Source organism: Sinocyclocheilus grahami, unplaced genomic scaffold (assembly GCF_001515645.1).
Source record: "Sinocyclocheilus grahami isolate Dianchi unplaced genomic scaffold, SAMN03320097.WGS_v1.1 scaffold54.1, whole genome shotgun sequence".
Lineage (NCBI taxonomy): Eukaryota > Metazoa > Chordata > Actinopteri > Cypriniformes > Cyprinidae > Sinocyclocheilus > Sinocyclocheilus grahami.
In genome coordinates this window covers 4,299,811-4,321,450 of record NW_015505233.1, presented here as the reverse complement: position 1 = coordinate 4,321,450, position 21,640 = coordinate 4,299,811, and the positions used below count along the sequence as shown (strand labels likewise).

The window sequence follows — 21,640 nt, the reverse complement described above, 5'->3', positions numbered from 1 at the left end:
AAGCTGTTATGCTGCTCTTTATTGCTCTTGTGCTTTCTGGATTGTTGTATTTATTTTGATTAAAAGGTTGCCACAAAGATCTTCATCTTCTCTTCCTTGAAGACCTGAAAATGACAACATTATGTGTAGGCTAAAATATATTTTAGGTTGTGTGTCAAGTTAAGTCAAGTCACCTTTATTTATATAGATCTTCATACAATACAGATTTTGTCAAAGCAGCTTTACAGTGGTAAACAGAAAAATGGTGTGGCAATAATGAAAACAAAATTCAATTCTGCTATAAATCAGCTCTAAAAAGAGAACAATAGTAAGTCAATTTTTCAGGTAAAGGCAGTTCATCATTAATTCAGTGATGTCATTGTCCAGCTCAGTTCAGTTCTCTTTCAATAGTCTTTAACTAATCTTTAACATCTTTAACATAATCACTCCATAATCTCAAACTTTGTGTCAACAGAAATATCTATAAATCAATATAGAGTAATAAAAGTTGCTTAGTATTCAGCTGTGTCTTTTCCACGATTATGCTGCTCTATTGATGTTTCCATCAAAGGCACCAGGATATTAATGTGTAATAAGGAAATCCTCCTTGTGGTTTTGAGTGTATAAATGATGGTTGAAAGAAAATATTGATCAGAAGAGAAAGATGGAAGCTCTGACTCTCATTTTCTGTCTGCTTCTAACTGCCTTTCAAGGTAAGATTATTATTCACTGAAGATTGTATATGGTACTGATTGTCCAATGTATGAAAAACAGCTGCTAGCTTGAGCATCATATGTGCATAAATTAAACATTTATTGTACATACTGTACAGAAAGACAAGCATTATGTTATATTAAGTGTTATGTCTTTATTTCATATTACAGCAAAAACCATTGGGTCATGGACAACAGGTAAATATCATTTAACATTATATAGTGTAAAACATGGCTGTTTTAATTACATTTACATTTAGTCATTTAGCAGACACTTTTATCCAAAGCGACTTACAAATGATGCATACTTTTATATAATGTGGAAACATCAGTTTGCATGATGTATTTATTTTGTTTTTATAGATAGCTGGCTGCATTTCACTGAAGGTTTTTCAGGTATGTATCTGTCTATCTATCCATCCGTACATCTGCCTGTCTGTCTGGGAGGAGCATTAAACCAGAGTACTAAAAATATATACTGTAGTTATTCAGTCTTCAGACTCATCAGAGAATATTATTAGCTGGCAATAGATGGGAAAAATGGTGTTATTGCATTCCTGTTTGCTACAAAAAGAGGATTAAGCAAATTGAGCATTTTATAATTTATAATTGGACAAATAATATTCAAAATAAGATTATTTTATTATGCTAGAGAGATTGGAATACGTTAATTCACGGATTATCTGATGTTCTTAAGTATTTTTATTCTTATTTTCCATGTTTATGTGAAGAACCATGTGGTGGCTATATGACAGATTGGAGGGGTGAATTATTCAGTCCCCGGTACCCTAATAACTACCCTAATAATGCGCAATGCAACTGGACCATTCATAGCACAGGGAACGCAACTGTGTCATTGATCTTCACCGATGTCGTGTAGGACACTTTCACTATGCTTTTTTGTCTCTAGATCATTTACACAGTCAAAGGAAATTATTTTGATTTACTGAATAAAACATTCATTCAAGCAAGTAAAAATTGCTAAAACTTTTTGTGAAGTATTTTGTAAATAATGTATGTATTTAAATATTCTTGGATGAAATATATGATTGAAAAAGCATACATTTGCACATCTTTCTGCTTTCTAGTTTGGAAACATGCTGTGATTACATCAAAGTATATGATGGTCCTTCTACCCTCCACCCCTTACTGGGAGAAATAAAGGAGTACAGGAACCAGTCTTTCAAATCCAGCAACAATGATCTGACTGTGTTTTTCTACAGTGATCACAGTATAACAAGTAAAGGATTTCATGCAACCTGGCTCTTTGTAGGTATGTGTTTGAAAGAGATATACAGAACTGTGATATTATGAATTTCAAACTCTCCCACTGTGCTATGTCAAATTATCTAGTCGTTCTCTCATAATTTCAGTTGTGACTGGCTTTTTATTCTGTTTTCCATCTTCCATCTCTATCTGCAGAATCATGTGGTGGCTATATGACAGACTGGATGGGTGATTTGTCCAGTCCTCGGTACCCTAATAACTACCCTGATAACTCATATTGCAGATGGACCATTCATAGCACAGGGAACATGACAGTGTCACTGACCTTCACCGATGTCGCGTAGGGCACTATTTGAATTTTCAAATTTTGTAACTGAAACTTTCTAGTGAAATTTTCTGATTTTTTTTTTTTTCAAGAAATCATTGCTACATAATATTAATGTGGACAATATGGTTTCTCTCTGCTCTGTGCTTAATAGTTTGGAAACATGCTGTGATTACATCAAAGTATATGATGGTGCTTCTACCCTCCACCCCTTACTGGGAGAAATACAGGATTACAGGAACCAGTCTTTCAAATCCAGCAACAATGATCTGACTGTGATTTTCTACAGTGACAGTAGTGTAACACGTAGAGGATTTCACGCAAACTGGGTCTTTGTAGGTATGTGTTTAAAAGCATGAACAGGACTTGATCTATGATACTATGAATTTCAATCTTTCCTAGTTTGCTATGGCAACTTGCTATTCATTCTTTGTAAATTATGGTTGGGAAACAAGATATTCAGAGTTCCTTTTCTAAAAATGCTGTATTCTTCCACCAATAAGGATTGAACTAAAATACTGCACATTGTCAGTTTCCTACACTATTATTCAGTGGGGATGTAATATCACAGCTGATTCTGCAGCAGGAAACGTACAGTGACCAGTGTAGTCTGATTCCCAAACAGATGTACTTTTAGTGAATCAGAAACATACAGCAAGACCAGCGCAATCTGATTTCAACGTAATGATTCTTATGAGACACACTTAAAAAATAAATAAATCTAAATCACACAGCACTATCAATTCAGTACAAACGATTTTGACATGAATCACTTTTATGAGATGGCTATTTTTAGTAGATACAACATAAACAACATAGAGTATAACATAGAATTTGCTGTTATGTATTACTTAATGTAATTACTTAAATTAGTGTAGTTGCTAATTGGATATTCATATGACATGTAAAAAAAACATTAATTTTGTCAGTAGTATTTTATAAAAAATAGTCTTTAAAAAGTCTGTGAATTTACACCTTTTTACTTATCAAAATTAGTTTATAAATTGTCAGTGAAGTTTCTTTTTTTTTCAACAAATATTTCTTCCTTAAAAGAACCATTTTAAAACTAGAATTGTTTAATGAAACCAGACCCAGAACCAGAATCTCTGAATACTTCACAATTCACATTCCCACCTGTAAAGACATCCTCCACTTTCATTAAAATTATATGATTTCAAACATTTCAATCCACAGTAGAGTAGTATGTAATACCTGAGACTAAATACGCATACTGATTATAATGTGTCTGATTGTGAAGATACTTGCAACACTAGTTCAGCAACACTTTCATTTTCTTTTTCAATGATTATTTGAATGAGTACACAGAGGCTTCATCAGATGATCCCTGCTACAGTTACACTGTACTGGACGATCCTTGGAGAGCCACTGACTATCAGAATGACTCGGTCTTAATGTGTGACCAGAATGTGAATTGGTCTGGCTGGTATCGTCTCTTCATTCATGGCCAGAGTGTCCAGATGCCAGACACGTGTATTGATAAGTACAAATGTGGCACTCATGTCCCACTGTGGTTAAACGGAGGACACCCAGAAGTCGAGGATGGAGTGGTAACCCGAGGTGTCTGTGGTCACTGGCACAATAACTGCTGCTATTACAGTACTACTCCCATTAGAGTGAAAGCCTGCCCAGGCAATTATTATGTCTATGAATTTGTTAGGCCAAGTATCTGTTCTTTGGCATACTGTGCAGGTAATCATATTTACATGTGACCTTCATACATCTACATTTGGGTGTCTTTTTATTAACAATTATTCATTATATTTTTTACTTCAGATGTTGGGAACATCAACACCACCTATACAACAATCACACCAGAGACCAATTCATCTGGTAATGTTATGTGCTGCTTAGAGTCTGAAAGTTTTTTTGGTTTGTTTGTTTTACATGATTTCACTTATTACAAGGCTACTTGCCACATAAGTAATTAATCAGACAGAAAATACCGATGTGAGCTGAAATATTTTATTAGCTATTTAAATGAAAAGTTTTTGCAAAGAAAAACTGTTTCTAACAAATAACTTTAAACCTAGAGGAAATTCAGACAAGATTGACAGTAAAGGCATAATGTAGTCATATCACTCATTACACAGCCTTTCACCACATAAATAAAGACAAGGACATCAAATGTTATTTGAGAAGAAAGCATTTTAAAATATTTTGATAACTGTTTATTATGTTAAATCTATTACAGTGTACAAAACAATTGTTCTCGCAATTGACTCTGTAATCATGGATTTAAAAAAAAAAAAAAACATTTCATCAATCTAAACTGAACCAGAGTACTAAAAACATATTCTGTAGTTATTCTGTCTTCACATTCCTCTGAGAATATTATTAACTCTGCTAATAGCTAGTATTAAATTATTTTAAAACATGAACAAATCCTATACAAACAGCAAATTAAGCAAATTGAGCTTTTCGTCATTTTTAATTGGACAATTAATTTAAAAAATAAGATTATTTTTATTATGCTAGAGAGATTGGAATACTTTAATTCACGGATTATCTGATGTTCTTAAGTATTTGTATTCTTATTTTCCATGTTTATGTGAAGAACCATGTGGTGGCTATATGACAGATTGGAGGGGTGAATTATTCAGTCCCCGGTACCCTAATAACTACCCTAATAATGCACAATGCAACTGGACCATTCATAGCACAGGGAACGCAACTGTGTCATTGATCTTCACTGATGTCGAGTAGGACACTTTCATTATGCTTTTTTGTCTCTAGATCATTTACACAGTCAAAGGAAATTATTTTGATTTACTGAATAAAACATTCATTCAAGCAAGTAAAAATTGCTAAAACTTTTTGTGAAGTATTTTCTAAATAATGTATGTATTTAAATATTCTTGGATGAAATATATGATTGAAAAAGCATACATTTGCACATCTTTCTGTTTTCTAGTTTGGAAACATGCTGTGATTACATCAAAGTATATGATGGTCCTTCTACCCTCCACCCCTTACTGGGAGAAATAAAGGAGTACAGGAACCAGTCTTTCAAATCCAGCAACAATGATCTGACTGTGTTTTTCTACAGTGATCACAGTATAACAAGTAAAGGATTTCATGCAACCTGGCTCTTTGTAGGTATGTGTTTGAAAGATATATACAGAACTGTGATATTATGAATTTCAAACTCTCCCACTGTGCTATGTCAAATTATCTAGTCGTTCTCTCATAATTTCAGTTGTGACTGGCTTTTTATTCTGTTTTCTATCTTCCATCTCTATCTGCAGAATCATGTGGTGGCTATATGACAGACTGGATGGGTGACTTGTCCAGTCCTCGGTACCCTAATAACTACCCTGATAACTCATATTGCAGATGGACCATTCATTGCACAGGGAACATGACAGTGTCACTGACCTTCACCGATGTTGCGTAGGGCACTATATGAATTTTCTAATTTTGTAACTGAGACTCTCTAGTGAAACTTTCAGATTTCCCTTTTCCAAGACATCATTGCTACATAATAATAATGTGGATAATATAGTTTCTCTCTGCTCTGTGCTTAATAGTTTGGAAACATGTTGTGATTACATCAAAGTATATGATGGTCCGTCTACCCTCCACCCCTTACTGGGAGAAATAAAGGATTACAGGAACCAGTCTTTCAAATCCAGCAACAATGATCTGACTGTGATTTTCTACAGTGACAGTAGTGTAACACGTAGAGGATTTCACGCAAACTGGGTCTTTGTAGGTATGTGTTTAAAAGCATGAACAGAACTTGATCTATGATACTATGAATTTCAATCTTTCCTAGTTTGCTATGGCAACTTGCTATTCATTCTTTTTGGGAAATTAGATATTCAGAGTTAAAATTTTTTTAAATACTGTATTCTTTCACTGATGAGAATGGAACTAAACTACTGTACATTGTCAGTTTCCTGCACTATTATTCAGTGGTGATCACAGCTGAATCTGCAGCAGGAAACGTACAGGGACCAGTGTAAACTTCCACATAAATCACTTTTATGAGCTGGGTTTTTTGAGTCAAAAGCGTAAAAAATGAATTTTTATTGTATAATAATTTACTAATTGGATACTCTTATGAAAACATGTAAAGAAACATTAAAGGGGTCATATGATGCGATTTCAATTTTTCCTTTCTCTTTGGAGTGTTACAAGCTCTTGGTGCATAAAGAAGATCTGTAAAGTTGCAAAGACTAAAGTCTCAAATCCAAAGAGATATACTTTGTAAAAGTTAAGAGTCAACCACTCCTACCTAAAACGGCTCGTTCTAACACGCCCCCACAAAGCTACGTCACCGATGTGGGAAGATTTGCAGAACACCACCCAAATGTTCACACAAAGAAAGAAAGCGTAACTTTAATTCTTGCTGTTGCCACCGCTACCATGTTGTGGAGTCGCTGTGTGTTTTGTTGTGAAAGCGAAACTACTTTGTTTGGCCTTCCAAAAGGGAACGCAACTAGAAATCAGTGGTTAAGTTGTATTTGCAGCACTGTTCCAGAAAAGTTCAACCCAAATATTCAGATGTGTGCTGCACATATTATGGAGGATGAGGACGGTTTCCTGAACCAGTAGCCTACAATGCGTCTGTGGCACAAAGGCGATTTCTATAAAGTTGGGCAGTTCCAACTTTGCAAGGACAGTCTGGCGCTTCTGACTAACAGCATGTAAGTACATTTCTTATATTTTAATAATTTGCCACTGTTTCACTGATTCAAACGCGAGTTTTGAGCAGTGTAGAGTAGGCTTGTTGTTTGTTGTTTCTTCGATCACAAATGCAGACATGGTTTTATGTTTACGCGGCGCGATGTAACGCAACGCATAAAAAGACAGTATAAGTCATTATAATCAGTAATTATGTCCCCACTGGATGCAACAAATGCCTCATTTGTAATGGGTTTTATTGGTTTTCTCTCGTCCTGCTGGGAGACGGCATCACAGTATGCTAAGGGGCGTAACATTTCCGTCACACGCTTGAGGCATTCGGCCAATCACAATGCACTGGATAGCTGGCCAATCAGAGCACACCTCGCTTTTTTAGAACAATGAGCTTTGTAAAAATCGACGCGTTTCAGAAAGGCGGGGCATAGAGGAGAAACAATAATGTACATTATATGGAAAATAATGTGTTTTTTTAACCTTAACACATTTCATTACACCAAATACACAAAATAATGTTCTTTTTAGCAACGTCATATGACCCCTTTAATTTTGTCAGTATGTATAATAAAAAATAACTCAAAAGTATGTTTAAAAATGTTTACACTTTTTACTATTTATTCTATAAAAGGTTTATTAAATATAAAATATCAACACGACAAATTAACAAATATGGTTATTCAAACACGTGCAAGGCATATTTTTTGTGAGCACATGTAAGTGCTAGAATATTAAATTTTCACCATTGATCAATAGCATCCATTGTGTAAAATTGGAAAATTGTGGCCTTTTTCTCCACTTTTCCCACATGTCTGGACACTATTCTTGTTATCTCATGCATTTTGGGGCATTGTGATCTCCAGTTTCTCACCCCGAGTGTGGAGGACACCTGTATGGTTCTGGGCTGTTTTCCAGTCCAAACTACCCCAGCTATTACCATGACAATGCCTACTGTGTGTGGTATCTCTCTGCTCAGCAAGGACAGAGGATCTTCCTGACATTTGCTGATGTGCAGTAAGTGAGACATCAGTGGTGACTGGTGCAATGCTGGTCGAATAATATTTGCTATTTGCTAAGCTGATGAAACATCACATTTATAGACACTATAATTTATCATTTAATCTAATACCATAGTTTATTTAATATATAATTTAATGTAATTAATACAATTATTACTAAAAATTGTTTTTTGTATTTGTACGAGTAGTGTGATTATTGAGGGATTCTTTTACAGTTTATTATTTATGCAGTACCATTAAAAACCAATTCCAAATGGCTCATTGAATTCTAGAGTGGCTTAAAAAGTTCATCTTTTCTGAATCAGGTACAATTCTGACTGTTTCTTTCAGATTGGAGCGCTGCTGTAACTGTGACTACATCACAGTATACGACGGCTCTTCCACTGGTCATCCACAGCTGGGAAAGGTCTGCTTCAATGACACCACACCCCAGGTGTTTCACTCTTCTTCACGATACTTGACTGTTGTCTTCAGGAGCGACTACTCTGGTGTCAGCCATGGTTTCAAGGCCCTTTTTACAAGCTCTCTGACTGCAGATGAAGGTAATTCCTTGTGAAATCATTTTAAAAATATAATCACTTTCAGACAGCTGTAATTATTAAAACTTTCAACACCTTTGTTTTCTAAATTTAAATAAATACTTTAAATGCACAAAATTACATTGAGGGAATGAAATTCTTTGCTCTGCAGGTCATGTGGATTGTTCCTCAGACAACATGGTCATTGTCATTCAGAGGTCTTACCTGAACTCACTCGGGTTGAGTGGAAATGACCTTTATGTAGATGACCATCTTTGCAGACCCAACATTAGCAGTACTGAGGTTGTGTTCAGCTTCCCACTTGACACATGTGGGACCGCCAAAGAGGTATGACCTACATTTGTACCAGTTCCTGCATGGCTCTAGTGCTGATTTTAAGGGTGGCATCTCTTCTTTTGCCAAAATTAAAAATTACCATGTTTTGACAACATCGCTCACTCTCTCTCTTTTCTAGATGATGAATGGTTATGTGTCCTACACCAACAATGTGCGGGCCTCTCAGTCTCAGTCGGGTGAAATTACTCGTCAGTCACAGTTCCTGCTACACGTGGGCTGCCGAATGGAGCCGGACACCATGGTGCAGATATTCTACAAGGCCAGGGAGAACATCAATGCCAACATCACAGGAACGGGCCGCTTTAGTGCCAGCATAGCCTTCTACACCTCCAGCAGCTTCCACCAGGAAATTTATGACTCTCCATACGAGGTGAACTTGAATCAGCTTCTGTATGTTCAGGTCGAGCTAAACAGGCCTGACAACAGTCTGGATCTCTTCCTGGACACTTGTGTAGCGTCTCCAAATTCCAGTGACTTCAAAGATCGCTCCTATGACCTGCTCCGTAACGGGTGAGACCTTTTCTTTCTTAAATGTGACTCCAACATCATATCATATGTGACAGTAGAATAATTTGGGATGAGTAGATAGCATTAGTGTTGCTCCCTGTCTAAATATGTTCTTGTACTCATTTGAACTAATAGTGAAATAAACTCAGTGTCTGAGTTTGACTGTAGTTCAAACTGTATCCAAATTGTATTTCTCTTCTTTTGTCTTTTGTAGATGTCCCAGAGACAACACATATTATTCCTACACCAGTGGTGAACACTACTATGCTCAGTTCAGTTTCCGAGCTTTCAAGTTCCTCCGGACTCATGCCTATGTGTTCCTGCAGTGTAAGGTGATCATCTGCCCCGATAATGATTACAACTCTCGCTGCCGGCAAGGCTGTCGCTTCCGTCGCAAGAGATCCCTTCACAGCACCTACCACACCAATACTGTGACACTGGGACCAATCAAACTCAAAGGTCAGAGGCCATTAACGGGTATCATTTCAAATGAATTGTATTAATACTAAGGCTTTTCTAATAAATGTCCATTCACTGTCATTCCAGGCATTGTGTGAAGGAGTCTGAAACGTCAAAGGAATGAAGTGATCATCTCAATCATAACCTTATTCATTACTATTGATCAATCTTTATTAACCACCCAGCAAATTAATCTAAATACAAATTAAATTTTTGCAATTCAATAAAGCATATCTAAAAAGCTGTTCTGGTCACTGGTATCTTCAATGGTTTATTAGGGCCCGAGCACCGATGGTGTGAGGACCCTATTGGAATTGCTCCGTTGTTATTATTCTTCCGCTTCTTCTCCAAAGTGAATCGCATTTTTGGGGGCCTAAACATGCTCGAAAACTCATGAAACTTTGTACACTCATCAGATTTGGCGAAAATGTACATCTGATATAGTTTTCAGAATTGGGCGTGGCAAAATGGCTCTATAGCGCCACCCATAAAATTTCAACTAAGTGCCCCTCGAGCTACGTTTCACGTACGTGTACGAAACTCGGTACACACATGTAACACACCAATACCTACAAAAAAGTCCACAGGTTCAAAATCCAAAACACAACAGGAAGTCCATTATTTAGAATTTCCTGTATGATTTTTGTGCAGTTTTTACCATTTTCAGGCCTCGTACTTTAACGAACTCCTCCTACATTTTTAATCGGATCATCTTCAAATATGCTGAGTGTAATTATAAGGCCTTTGCGATGCTAAATTTCGAAGATCTTGAGTTTTCGTCAAAGGGCGTGTCCCTGGTGGCCTGACAAAGTTTGATGTTTCGCCATGAAACAGGAAGTTGCTGTAACTCAGGCAAGCAATGTCCGATCTGCCCCAAACTTCACAGGTTTGATAGGTGTTATGTCCTGAACACATATCCATGCCCATATTCAGTTATAGTCATAGTGCTACCTGCTGGCAACAGGAAGTGACATGTTTAACACTGTTATGGACTCCTAGCAACATTTAAAAAAGCGTCAGCAAGTGTTAAATAGGCTGGCAATGTGCTAGAAACATACTAAAACATGCTAGCAACACTTAGCAAAGTGCTAAAGCATGCTATTAATGCAGTGAAACAGGAAGTTGCTGTAACTCAGGCAAGCAATGTCCGATCTGCCCCAAACTTCACAGGTTTGATAGGTGTTATGTCCTGAACACATATCCATGCCCATATTCAGTTATAGTCATAGTGCTACCTGCTGGCAACAGGAAGTGACATGGTTAACACTGTTATGGACTCCTAGCAACATTTAAAAAAGCGTCAGCAAGTGTTAAATAGGCTGGCAATGTGCTAGAAACATACTAAAACATGCTAGCAACACTTAGCAAAGTGCTAAAGCATGCTATTAATGCAGTGAAACAGGAAGTTGCTGTAACTCAGGCAAGCAATGTCCGATCTGCCCCAAACTTCACAGGTTTGATAGGTGTTATGTCCTGAACACATATCCATGCCCATATTCAGTTATAGTCATAGTGCTACCTGCTGGCAACAGGAAGTGACATGGTTAACACTGTTATGGACTCCTAGCAACATTTAAAAAAGCGTCAGCAAGTGTTAAATAGGCTGGCAATGTGCTAGAAACATACTAAAACATGCTAGCAACACTTAGCAAAGTGCTAAAGCATGCTATTAATGCAGTGAAACAGGAAGTTGCTGTAACTCAGGCAAGCAATGTCCGATCTGCCCCAAACTTCACAGGTTTGATAGGTGTTATGTCCTGAACACATATCCATGCCCATATTCAGTTATAGTCATAGTGCTACCTGCTGGCAACAGGAAGTGACATGGTTAACACTGTTATGGACTCCTAGCAACATTTAAAAAAGCGTCAGCAAGTGTTAAATAGGCTGGCAATGTGCTAGAAACATACTAAAACATGCTAGCAACACTTAGCAAAGTGCTAAAGCATGCTATTAATGCAGTGAAACAGGAAGTTGCTGTAACTCAGGCAAGCAATGTCCGATCTGCCCCAAACTTCACAGGTTTGATAGGTGTTATGTCCTGAACACATATCCATGCCCATATTCAGTTATAGTCATAGTGCTACCTGCTGGCAACAGGAAGTGACATGGTTAACACTGTTATGGACTCCTAGCAACATTTAAAAAAGCGTCAGCAAGTGTTAAATAGGCTGGCAATGTGCTAGAAACATACTAAAACATGCTAGCAACACTTAGCAAAGTGCTAAAGCATGCTATTAATGCAGTGAAACAGGAAGTTGCTGTAACTCAGGCAAGCAATGTCCGATCTGCCCCAAACTTCACAGGTTTGATAGGTGTTATGTCCTGAACACATATCCATGCCCATATTCAGTTATAGTCATAGTGCTACCTGCTGGCAACAGGAAGTGACATGGTTAACACTGTTATGGACTCCTAGCAACATTTAAAAAAGCGTCAGCAAGTGTTAAATAGGCTGGCAATGTGCTAGAAACATACTAAAACATGCTAGCAACACTTAGCAAAGTGCTAAAGCATGCTATTAATGCAGTGAAACAGGAAGTTGCTGTAACTCAGGCAAGCAATGTCCGATCTGCCCCAAACTTCACAGGTTTGATAGGTGTTATGTCCTGAACACATATCCATGCCCATATTCAGTTATAGTCATAGTGCTACCTGCTGGCAACAGGAAGTGACATGGTTAACACTGTTATGGACTCCTAGCAACATTTAAAAAAGCGTCAGCAAGTGTTAAATAGGCTGGCAATGTGCTAGAAACATACTAAAACATGCTAGCAACACTTAGCAAAGTGCTAAAGCATGCTATTAATGCAGTGAAACAGGAAGTTGCTGTAACTCAGGCAAGCAATGTCCGATCTGCCCCAAACTTCACAGGTTTGATAGGTGTTATGTCCTGAACACATATCCATGCCCATATTCAGTTATAGTCATAGTGCTACCTGCTGGCAACAGGAAGTGACATGGTTAACACTGTTATGGACTCCTAGCAACATTTAAAAAAGCGTCAGCAAGTGTTAAATAGGCTGGCAATGTGCTAGAAACATACTAAAACATGCTAGCAACACTTAGCAAAGTGCTAAAGCATGCTATTAATGCAGTGAAACAGGAAGTTGCTGTAACTCAGGCAAGCAATGTCCGATCTGCCCCAAACTTCACAGGTTTGATAGGTGTTATGTCCTGAACACATATCCATGCCCATATTCAGTTATAGTCATAGTGCTACCTGCTGGCAACAGGAAGTGACATGGTTAACACTGTTATGGACTCCTAGCAACATTTAAAAAAGCGTCAGCAAGTGTTAAATAGGCTGGCAATGTGCTAGAAACATACTAAAACATGCTAGCAACACTTAGCAAAGTGCTAAAGCATGCTATTAATGCAGTGAAACAGGAAGTTGCTGTAACTCAGGCAAGCAATGTCCGATCTGCCCCAAACTTCACAGGTTTGATAGGTGTTATGTCCTGAACACATATCCATGCCCATATTCAGTTATAGTCATAGTGCTACCTGCTGGCAACAGGAAGTGACATGGTTAACACTGTTATGGACTCCTAGCAACATTTAAAAAAGCGTCAGCAAGTGTTAAATAGGCTGGCAATGTGCTAGAAACATACTAAAACATGCTAGCAACACTTAGCAAAGTGCTAAAGCATGCTATTAATGCAGTGAAACAGGAAGTTGCTGTAACTCAGGCAAGCAATGTCCGATCTGCCCCAAACTTCACAGGTTTGATAGGTGTTATGTCCTGAACACATATCCATGCCCATATTCAGTTATAGTCATAGTGCTACCTGCTGGCAACAGGAAGTGACATGGTTAACACTGTTATGGACTCCTAGCAACATTTAAAAAAGCGTCAGCAAGTGTTAAATAGGCTGGCAATGTGCTAGAAACATACTAAAACATGCTAGCAACACTTAGCAAAGTGCTAAAGCATGCTATTAATGCAGTGAAACAGGAAGTTGCTGTAACTCAGGCAAGCAATGTCCGATCTGCCCCAAACTTCACAGGTTTGATAGGTGTTATGTCCTGAACACATATCCATGCCCATATTCAGTTATAGTCATAGTGCTACCTGCTGGCAACAGGAAGTGACATGGTTAACACTGTTATGGACTCCTAGCAACATTTAAAAAAGCGTCAGCAAGTGTTAAATAGGCTGGCAATGTGCTAGAAACATACTAAAACATGCTAGCAACACTTAGCAAAGTGCTAAAGCATGCTATTAATGCAGTGAAACAGGAAGTTGCTGTAACTCAGGCAAGCAATGTCCGATCTGCCCCAAACTTCACAGGTTTGATAGGTGTTATGTCCTGAACACATATCCATGCCCATATTCAGTTATAGTCATAGTGCTACCTGCTGGCAACAGGAAGTGACATGGTTAACACTGTTATGGACTCCTAGCAACATTTAAAAAAGCGTCAGCAAGTGTTAAATAGGCTGGCAATGTGCTAGAAACATACTAAAACATGCTAGCAACACTTAGCAAAGTGCTAAAGCATGCTATTAATGCAGTGAAACAGGAAGTTGCTGTAACTCAGGCAAGCAATGTCCGATCTGCCCCAAACTTCACAGGTTTGATAGGTGTTATGTCCTGAACACATATCCATGCCCATATTCAGTTATAGTCATAGTGCTACCTGCTGGCAACAGGAAGTGACATGGTTAACACTGTTATGGACTCCTAGCAACATTTAAAAAAGCGTCAGCAAGTGTTAAATAGGCTGGCAATGTGCTAGAAACATACTAAAACATGCTAGCAACACTTAGCAAAGTGCTAAAGCATGCTATTAATGCAGTGAAACAGGAAGTTGCTGTAACTCAGGCAAGCAATGTCCGATCTGCCCCAAACTTCACAGGTTTGATAGGTGTTATGTCCTGAACACATATCCATGCCCATATTCAGTTATAGTCATAGTGCTACCTGCTGGCAACAGGAAGTGACATGGTTAACACTGTTATGGACTCCTAGCAACATTTAAAAAAGCGTCAGCAAGTGTTAAATAGGCTGGCAATGTGCTAGAAACATACTAAAACATGCTAGCAACACTTAGCAAAGTGCTAAAGCATGCTATTAATGCAGTGAAACAGGAAGTTGCTGTAACTCAGGCAAGCAATGTCCGATCTGCCCCAAACTTCACAGGTTTGATAGGTGTTATGTCCTGAACACATATCCATGCCCATATTCAGTTATAGTCATAGTGCTACCTGCTGGCAACAGGAAGTGACATGGTTAACACTGTTATGGACTCCTAGCAACATTTAAAAAAGCGTCAGCAAGTGTTAAATAGGCTGGCAATGTGCTAGAAACATACTAAAACATGCTAGCAACACTTAGCAAAGTGCTAAAGCATGCTATTAATGCAGTGAAACAGGAAGTTGCTGTAACTCAGGCAAGCAATGTCCGATCTGCCCCAAACTTCACAGGTTTGATAGGTGTTATGTCCTGAACACATATCCATGCCCATATTCAGTTATAGTCATAGTGCTACCTGCTGGCAACAGGAAGTGACATGGTTAACACTGTTATGGACTCCTAGCAACATTTAAAAAAGCGTCAGCAAGTGTTAAATAGGCTGGCAATGTGCTAGAAACATACTAAAACATGCTAGCAACACTTAGCAAAGTGCTAAAGCATGCTATTAATGCAGTGAAACAGGAAGTTGCTGTAACTCAGGCAAGCAATGTCCGATCTGCCCCAAACTTCACAGGTTTGATAGGTGTTATGTCCTGAACACATATCCATGCCCATATTCAGTTATAGTCATAGTGCTACCTGCTGGCAACAGGAAGTGACATGTTTAACACTGTTATGGACTCCTAGCAACATTTAAAAAAGCGTCAGCAAGTGTTAAATAGGCTGGCAATGTGCTAGAAACATACTAAAACATGCTAGCAACACTTAGCAAAGTGCTAAAGCATGCTATTAATGCAGTGAAACAGGAAGTTGCTGTAACTCATGCATGCAATGTCAAATCTGCCCCTAAATTAACAAGTTTGATAAGAGTCCTGGCCTGAACACATCTACATGCCAATATTCAGTTATAGTCATAGCGCCACCTGCTGGCAACAGTAAGTGACATGTTTAACACCATAATGGACTTCTAGAAATGAAGAGTTCAGATGCAAAAGCCTCTAAGTGCCATCTGAAATTTTCATCTAAAATGAGCATTTTTATCAGGCTCCTATATTTATGTTCATTTATTTCACTTTAATGGCATAGAAAAGGCCATATACATTGCCATTAAAGTGAAATTACTGAACCTAAACATAGGAGCCTGATAAAAATGCTAATTTTAGAAGAACATTTCAGCTGGCACTTAGAAGCTTTTGCATCTGAACTCTTCAAATATACTACAAAGTTTCATCAAGTGTTATGGTGCGTTTAAGTCATGTCGGATAGATCGTATTTACGAGTTGAACGCACATGAACGCCACCACAAAGTCTTTTTATGAGTGGGAAACTCAAAATTTTCTTTAAGCCCCGAGTTTCCGAGTTGGAGGCGTGCCAATGAGAAACATGGCGGAATCGATGGATACAACGTCTGTAGTTGACGGTGAATTTTTGTTTAAATTTATAGTTTAGTTGTCCTATAAACTTAAATTGGTCATGTTCTTGTTATGCAGCTGAAATCCAAGTAAAAAATGCAGACCCTGTTGTATTTTCTTGTAATTTATTAAAAGAAGGTACACCGCCATCTTGTGCCGACTAAACTGACTTGACCTGACGTCATAATTTCGACTTGTCAACTCGTAAGTATGAACGTCCCAGGAGGACTTGAACGCAGCATTAAATAGGCTAGCAACATGCTACAAACATGGTAAAGCATTCTAGCAACACTTAGCTAATTTGCTAAAGCATGCTATTAATGCAATGAAACAGGAAGTTGATGTAACTCAGGCATGCAGTGTCCAGTCTGCCCGAAACTTAACATGTTTGATGAGAGTACATGCAAAGATTCAGTTTTAGTCATAGCGCCACCTACTGTCAATAGGAAGTGACATGTTTAACACTGTGATGCACTATTAGCAACACAGTAAAATATGCCATTTTGTGTTTTTGAAATTCTCTGTTTTCTATCTCTATGTGAAGCATCATGTGGATGGGTGAATTTTTCAGCCCTCAGTACCCTAGTAACTACCCTGATAACTCACGGTGGACCATTCATAGCACAGGGGCGACAACAGTGTTATTAAGCTTCACTGATGTTTTGTAGGAAACATTGATTATCTACCATTATCTCTAACTTTTGTGTCTCTAAATCTTTAGCAAAGTAATTTATTAATGTAATTGAATTTCTTAATTAAAAAAAAAAGATTAAACTTCATCTTAAGGAAAATAATTTTGTATTATTTTGTAAAGTATTTTGTGAACATGTATGTTTTTAAATATTCTGTAACAAAACATGAATTTGTTTCTCTCTATTTTTCCCTCTCTCACTCTGTCTTCTCTTTTTTGCTAGTTTGGAAGAATGCTGTGATTACACCAGAGTATATGATTGTCCTACTACACTCTACCCCTTACTGGGAGAAATACAGGCGTACACAAACAAACAGTACAGCTCCAGCAACAATGATCTGACTGTGCTTTTCTATAGCGATAGTAGTGTATCAAGAAGAGGATTTCATGCAAACTGGTTCTTTGTAGGTAAGCAATTAAATGAAATTGATCAGAATTAATTTCATTTCTTAAAATAACTGTTCAATCCTGGCAATGCTTTTTCCACATGCATTCAGTGACCATTTCAGTTCATTTCCCTAGTGTATGACTCTTATGAGCCCATTCTTTTTTTAGAGAATCAAAGACACACGGCTTAACCAGTGTAATCAGATTCCCAAATCAACCACTTTTATGACCCACCTCTTTTAACTGAATCAACAATATTCAGTACAACCCAGGTAGTCTGATTCCTAAACTTCCTAAAAGGAGCCACTTCTTTTTTACGAATCAAAAATACACAGCACAGCCTGTGTAGGCAGATTCCCAAATGCAAGACTCCAATGAAACACTTATTTTATTGTATCAGAAACACACCTGATCTTTTATTTAAGGCATAAAACAGTGTAGTTACTGACTAGTTTATATACAACAATGTTTCAGTGTTGGGTAAGTTACTCTAAAAAAAGTTATTAATTACTAGCTATTAATTACATCTTCAACAGTGTAAAAAGATTATTGTTATTAATTACTCTCTCTAAAAAGTATTGTATTACTTATTACTTTCTAAATCCCATATAAACCTCGACCAGTTGAACAATATAAGGATAGACATGAAACTACACTTTTAATTCGTTCAAATAAAGAATAAGAAGAATAAAAAAATTATTCTTGAATTGACCGAAGCATTTAAAGGGAGGTAACATTATAAGCATACATTTTAACATTAGATGATAAATTTCGATATTTAATGCACTATTGTTTTATATTGAATTAAAGAAGTAACTGTAATTAGAGAAAAATTTCACTTTTTCACTGGAAATTAATTACAGTAATGACTTAGTAATGCATTACACCCAGCACTGCAATGTTTAAAGATACACATGAATATTGTCAGTAGTATTTTTGGAAGCTTTTGTAAAGCCACCTTTTGCGAGAATTTTTTTAATGCATTTTTCAATGTTAACGCATCACTTGGAAATGGAATTGCATTTCTCTTTTCCTAATATTTCCTCAAGAAATACTTTAATATAACAATTGAGAAAGCAGAATTCTTAAGAGGAACAGTCTGGAACCAGGGATGGAGATTACTGTGCTCCCCATTACTTATAATAATGTGTCAAATCTATTTCTCTGTTTGTTAGATTCCAATTCATGCGGGAATAACTGTGGATACTCCCTTGGCACTTGCTCATGTGACGACTCCTGTCAGAACAAAAGAAACTGTTGCTATGACTACAAAAGTGAGATCCTCTTGATCAAACACTTCAAGATCAATCATTATACACAAAATCTCCCTCATACTGAGCATGTCTGTAATTTCCAGAATGTAATTAAAATAATTTTCTTTTGTTTATATATGTAGCTTTAAATTTACAATACAAGATAACAATACTTTTCTATCTCCTCCCTTTATCCAGGTTACTGCTCACTAACGACAACTTGGCCAACTACAACAGGTTCACTTACATCTTATCTGTCTGTCTTTCTGATTCAAACCTTTCCCTTGTTTCCTGAATGTTGAAGGGGACCGATGTTCCTTGATGTCGTACATCACACACATATTGATGGTTTTTGCAATCGTATATGTATTAATGGCCTCATAGTTAATATGAGTTTTTCTCTCTTCTTAATTTTCCCCTCCTGCATGTATAACTGCGGACACGACTTCGGCATCTGCTCCTGCACCTCATTACTATGGCATCTGTTGCCCTGACTATGACAGTGAGTTCCTCTTGATCAGACAGACAATTTTAAATCCAATACAAACAAAAATACACACATGGGTCACTACATTTCTTGTGATGAAATGGGTTTTGCTGAATCAATGGAGAATTGTGCCATTACCTCCGTTTTATCTCTTCTCTTTACACAGACTACTGCTCATCAACAACAACAACAACACCAACACCAACAACAACAGCAGCAACAACAACAACAACAAAAACAGCAGCAACAACTACTCCTGAATTCTGTGAGATGAATTTAAGTGACACTAATGAACGTAACCTTTGTAAAGGCAGCAATTAGTCCAGCTTCGCTCTTCTAACTAAATATGTAAACTAATCAATCAAGTGACCCAATGATGTGCACATTAAACATACACTGATGACATCATCAGTGCAATCTGTTCCTCTCTGCTAGCTCCCTCCTGCATGTATAACTGTGGACATGACTTTGGCATCTGCTCATGCACCTACGACTGTCACTACTATGGCAGCTGTTGTGATGATTATGACTGTGAGTTCCTCTTGATCAGACAGACCATTTTAAATACAATATAAACAAAAATACAAATCTTTAATGTAGTGAGCACATGGGTCATTACATTTCTTGTGATGAAATGGGTTTTGCTGAATCAGTGGAGAATTGTGCCATTACCTCAGTTTTATCTCTTCTCTTTACACAGACTACTGTTCAACAACAACGACACCAACAACAGCAACAACTTACTGGACAGATACACTTGCATTCTGTGAGTTGAATTTAAAGGAGTCGTGAACTGCCTTTTTTTTCATTTTTTACTGTTCTCTGAGGTCCACTTATAATGTTATTTAATTAGATTTTTACATCAAAAAACATTGTAATTTAGAAGTAATTATATATTTTCTGTCCTGTTTTGACCCCCCTCATCTGGACGCTCTGTTTTACTACAAAGTAAACGCCCATTGCTATGATTGGCTAAAAGTTGCGTATGTTTGATAGCCTAGCCTACATCCTTCGCAGATGGACACAGCAGTGATTTAGGTTCAATACTATAAATACTCATATCAAACGATCTGTAATAACAGACAAAGCAATAGTGACCACGTAATAAAAACTGTCACTCACACTTGTGTGTTGCCACATTACTGTCGGATTCAATATAGTCGGCACAGCATCATCTTTTAGTTTCAATCTTTATGAAAATCCCGCATCGAATTGTGCCTGGTTTGTAAACAAATCTGCTGTAAAATAAACTAACAAAGGACCCAGTTCTTACTAATTTGGTCTGGATCTTCATTAAAAATAAACTTCGTCCACTCTTTCATATTGTTAGGATCAGAAGGAAGGCAATGCAAAGACAGTGTTTTCCACAACTTGGCACTGCACAGCATCCTGTTGTCTTCAGAATCAGAGCCATGTTTATAGTTTGATTTTTGCATAGACCAGCGGTGCTTATCCACACTATTACATCATAGAATCGTACATTCCACAAGCTGTCATTTTAGCAGATTGGCTTCAATATAAGCTGTTTTTAGACTAACAAGAATGTTTTAGGTTTTGAAACTTACAGCATGTTTTTATAGTACAATGACCTCTTATATGTCAAAGTTCATGACCACTTTAAGTGACACTAATAAAATTAAACAACATTTTGTAAAGGCAGTAATTAGTCCTCTAACTAAATGTGTACACTAATCAATCAAGTGACTCAATGTGTACGTAAAACATACACTGCTGACATCATGAGTAAAATCTGTTCCTCTCTGCTAGCTCCCTCCTGCATAGGGTTGGGTATCGTTTGAATTTGATCAATTCCGATTCCGATTCCGATTCTGCTTATCGATTCCGATTCTTTTCGATTCCAATGTATTTAAATAATGATCTCAAACATTTATCCTATGTCTCTAAACTTGGAGATTAGCAAGCAAGGTCCTGGCAGATCGCTAGGTCCAGTTCTCCTTTTTTTTCTTCTTCATTCTGTACGGAACATCGTTTTTTTCCCCGGACTCCACAGTGTACGGTAATCATCTGCCCCGATAATGATTACAACTCTCGCTGCCGGCAAGGTTGTCGCTTCCGTCGCAAGAGATCCCTTCACAGCACCTACCACACCAATACTGTGACGCTGGGGCCAGTCAAACTCAAAGGTCAGAGGTCTCTCGAAGTCACACAGATTTAAAGCAATGATTTACTCAACTTCATGTTGTTCCAAACCTATGGGCTTACATTTCTGCCACAATTCTGCGCGCGAAAGATCATATTTTGAGCGCACAAAAGTGCATTTTGCACGCGCGCGATCTGAGTTTGTGGAGAAAATGTTCGTTTCGCAAAGAAAAAAGTCTTTAGAGCGCACGAAAATCAATTTTGCATTTAAAATACGTTTTTGGATGTGTGCAGCAATGTTTCACTAGCTTGCTCAGCTGATGCCCCCCCTCTGTGCTCGCAAAATGCCAACAGCTCAAGTGCTCAACACAACCCAGCGTTACAATGTGCCATAATTCCAGCCA

At 37.6% G+C, this 21,640-nt stretch overlaps 1 protein-coding gene across 1 annotated transcript; it reads left to right on the top strand.

The window, feature by feature from the left end:
• Positions 1-632: 632 nt before the first annotated feature.
• On the top strand, positions 633-9,945 carry LOC107583524 (deleted in malignant brain tumors 1 protein-like). The gene is made up of 17 exons (XM_016269766.1): positions 633-692; positions 864-890; positions 1,056-1,088; positions 1,424-1,568; positions 2,399-2,583; positions 3,571-3,954; positions 4,039-4,125; positions 4,820-4,964; positions 5,177-5,361; positions 5,511-5,655; positions 5,793-5,977; positions 7,770-7,920; positions 8,256-8,467; positions 8,616-8,791; positions 8,919-9,310; positions 9,522-9,766; positions 9,854-9,945. Exons 1-17 carry the CDS (start codon positions 644-646, stop codon positions 9,862-9,864), a joined length of 2,757 nt encoding a protein of 918 aa, XP_016125252.1. The 5' UTR covers positions 633-643; the 3' UTR covers positions 9,865-9,945.
• The last annotated feature ends 11,695 nt before the right edge of the window (positions 9,946-21,640 follow it).